At 42.0% G+C, this 3,366-nt stretch overlaps 1 protein-coding gene across 1 annotated transcript; it reads right to left on the minus strand.

The window, feature by feature from the left end:
- Window positions 1-359: 359 nt before the first annotated feature.
- OR51S1 (olfactory receptor family 51 subfamily S member 1) lies at window positions 360-1,328 on the minus strand. The gene has a single exon (NM_001389826.1). The coding sequence runs from the start codon at window positions 1,326-1,328 to the stop codon at window positions 360-362; it is 969 nt and encodes a 322-aa protein (NP_001376755.1).
- Between the last annotated feature and the right edge of the window lie 2,038 nt (window positions 1,329-3,366).

Here is a 3,366-nt window from a genome sequence, read left to right on the forward strand (position 1 = left end):
AAATTCATCACTAATAAAATTGATGAAAGTTTGAGAATAATGGTAACAGGGAATTCTGATGGACATGCAGAAAACATACACTCCTAACAACCTGAATGGTTGTGACAAGACTTAGATTCTGACTGTTTCTGGGCCATGGATGTGATGTTAATAGGGGCTCACAATAGACTACTCCCCTTCTCTAGGGCTCATAAACTTTCATCAATATGCACATGAACACTTCAAGGGACAGAAATATACATCCATGTACATGGACTTTTGTGTACCTGAATGACATTTTATGCATGATGAATTGAGTTCTCAGTCATGGAAACCTTTGTGTCAGGTAACCAACAAATATGGAGGAAACATCCTTCTCACTAAGCACAACCCACCTTCCTGGGCTGCAATCTCTTGTGGATTCTCTCTCTAATCTCCTTCATCTTGACACTATAGAGAATAGGGTTTATCAATGGGGGAAGCAGGAAGTGGACATAGGAGAGAAGAGTACAGGCAGGCTGAGGGATTGGCATCCTGAGACGATCAATGAGAGCCAGGAGGACCATTGGCACATAAAAGAGAAGCACAGCAGAGAGGTGGGCAGCACAGGTTTGGCCAGCCTTCCAGCGATCCTCACAGGATCCCAAACCTTGCAACACCCTGCCAATTAGGCCATAGGAGAATAAAATAAGCAGAGGATCCAAGCCCATGGCAGACAGGACCACAAAGAGGCTGTAGACTGCTCCCCCACCTCCAGGGCAGGCCAAACGGGCTATATCCGGGTGCAAGCAGTAAGAATGGGTCAGGACCTGTGGACGGCAGTAAGGCATGTGGGCCAGGAGGAATGGCAGGGGCAGATGGAGACCCAGGCATCGGAAAGCAATGGCCACACAGATCTTGCTGATGACACCATTGGTGAGGAGTGTTGGGTAGTGCAGAGGGCGGCAAATGGCCAGTGCCCGATCCAAGGCCATGGCGAGTAAGACAGAGGACTCCACGACAGAAAAGACATGGACAAAGAACATCTGGAGGAGGCAGGCTGAGGCAGAGACAGCATGAGTATTTGCAAAGGCAAGACCCAGCAGGGTGGGCATCAGGGCTGTGGACAAGCCAACATCAGACATGCTGAGCAGGAAGAGGAAGAAGTACATTGGGCGGTGCAGTGTGGGCTCCAGGGCAATGATCCAGAGGATAGCACCATTGCCCAGGGCAGACAGAAGGTAGACAGTGATGAGGGGTACTGCCCACCAGGAGGGTACAGCTGATAGGCCTGGCAGGCCCACCAACAGGAAGGTGGGGGCCATCGAAGTGCTGGCATTGGGAGTTGAGTGGGTGAGGAATGTTGACATACTTCAGGATACCACTTTGAACTCTGGAAACTGAAAATGGATTAGAAAGATTTATTTAACCTTATGACACATTTGCATAAGGCTTTCTAAAACTGCCTGGCCCTCCCTCTCCTGTCCCAGGCACACGTACACATACTCATTCTAGTATCTATGCCACAGTCATCCCTTGCCTTGGAGCGTTTTCTATAGCTGTCCACAAAGCTCTGATTCTCTCTTTAAATTATTTTCCCATTTTCCTCAACTCTGTTTTTCACTGTACCTTTTTTCCTAATTTCCTCCCTCCTTTAACGGAAAACACCCATAAGGGGGTCTATACTCCTATGAGCACTTTTTTTTTTTTCTTTTTTAAATATATTTGGCTATGCAGGATCTTAGTTGCAGCATGCAAACTAAGTTGCAGCATGTGGGATCTAGTTCTCTGACCAGGGATTGAACCCCAGGCTCCCTGCATTGTGAGTATGGAGTGTTAGCCACTGGACCACCAGGGAAGTCCCTAAACATGTATTCTACTCCTCCCAGGCCCAGGCAATCTGACTTCTGTGCTGCCTCAACACACATTTCAATTCACTTTAACTGCTCTCATTAGTCATCCATTACTCCTTTGTTACTAAATCTAGGGGCACTTACATTTCCTAAACTGATGTATTTCTCAAAGAGCTCTGGCTCTTATGAAACACTTTCTCCTTTCCTTTTTAATTCTACCTCTCAGAAATTATATTCTTAGTTCTCCATGCACTTTCCCATCCAATTTATACACTGGTATTTTTGAGAATCTTTATTCGGCTATTTCCTTTTTCCTCAGGGACATTCCTCCAGAGTTCAACTAAATTTTATAAATTGATGAATCATAAATATATCCCCAGATCATTCTATATTTACTCACCCAAATCTCTACTTGGATGTCATAAGCATTTTAAATTCAAATAATCCAAATCAGATCTTAACAAATGTATTCACATACAAAATATTAAATTGTACTAGGTTCTTATACTGCAAACAAAAATCAACTCACAAAGGTTTAGAGATTTAAACGGAAGACCAGGAACTACTAGATGAAAATATAAGGGGAAAGCTTCATGACATAGGAATTGGTGATAGTTTCTTGAGTATGACACTGAAAGCACATGTGACAAAAGCAAAATTGAAAAGTGGCATTAAAAACTGAAAAACTCCCGTGTAGTGAAGGAAACAATCAGTGGGGTAGAAAGGTAACCTATAAAATGGAAGAGGGTATTTTTAAATCATATATCTGATATATCTAATACCTAAAATACATAAAGAGTTTCTACAGCTCAACAGAAAAAAAAGGAATAACTCCATTTTAAAAATGGGAAATGTGACAAAGGAAGCAAGAATATACAATGGATTAAAGACAATCTCTTTAACAAGTGGTGCTGGGAAAACTGGTCAACCACTTGTAAAAGAATGAAACTAGAGCACTTTCTAACACCACACACAAAAATGAACTCAAAATGGATTAAACATCTAAACGTAAGACCAGAAACTATAAAACTCCTAGAGGAGAACACAGACAAAACACTCTCCGACATACATCACAGCAGGATCCTCTATGACCCACCTCCCAGAATATTGGAAATAAAAGCAAAAATAAACAAATGGAACCTAATTAAACTTAAAAGCTTCTGCACAACAAAGGAAACTATAAGCAAGGTGAAAAGACAGCCTTCAGAATGGGAGAAAATAATAGCAAATGAAGCAACTGACAAACAACTAATCTCAAAAATATAGAAGCAACTCCTATAGCTCAATTCCAGAAAAATAAATGACTTGATCAAAAAATGGGCCAAAGAACTAAACAGACATTTCTCCAAAGAAGACATACAGATGGCTAACAAACACATGAAAAGATGCTCAACATCACTCATTATCAGAGAAATGCAAATCAAAACCACTATGAGGTACCATTTCACGCCAGTTAGAATGGCTGTGATCCAAAAGTCTACAAGCAATAAATGCTGGAGAGGGTGTGGAGAAAAGGGAACCCTCTTACACTATTGGTGGGAATGCAAACTAGTAC

The sequence above is a fragment of the Bos taurus genome, chromosome 15 (assembly GCF_002263795.3).
Source record: "Bos taurus isolate L1 Dominette 01449 registration number 42190680 breed Hereford chromosome 15, ARS-UCD2.0, whole genome shotgun sequence".
Classification (NCBI taxonomy): Eukaryota; Metazoa; Chordata; class Mammalia; order Artiodactyla; family Bovidae; genus Bos; species Bos taurus.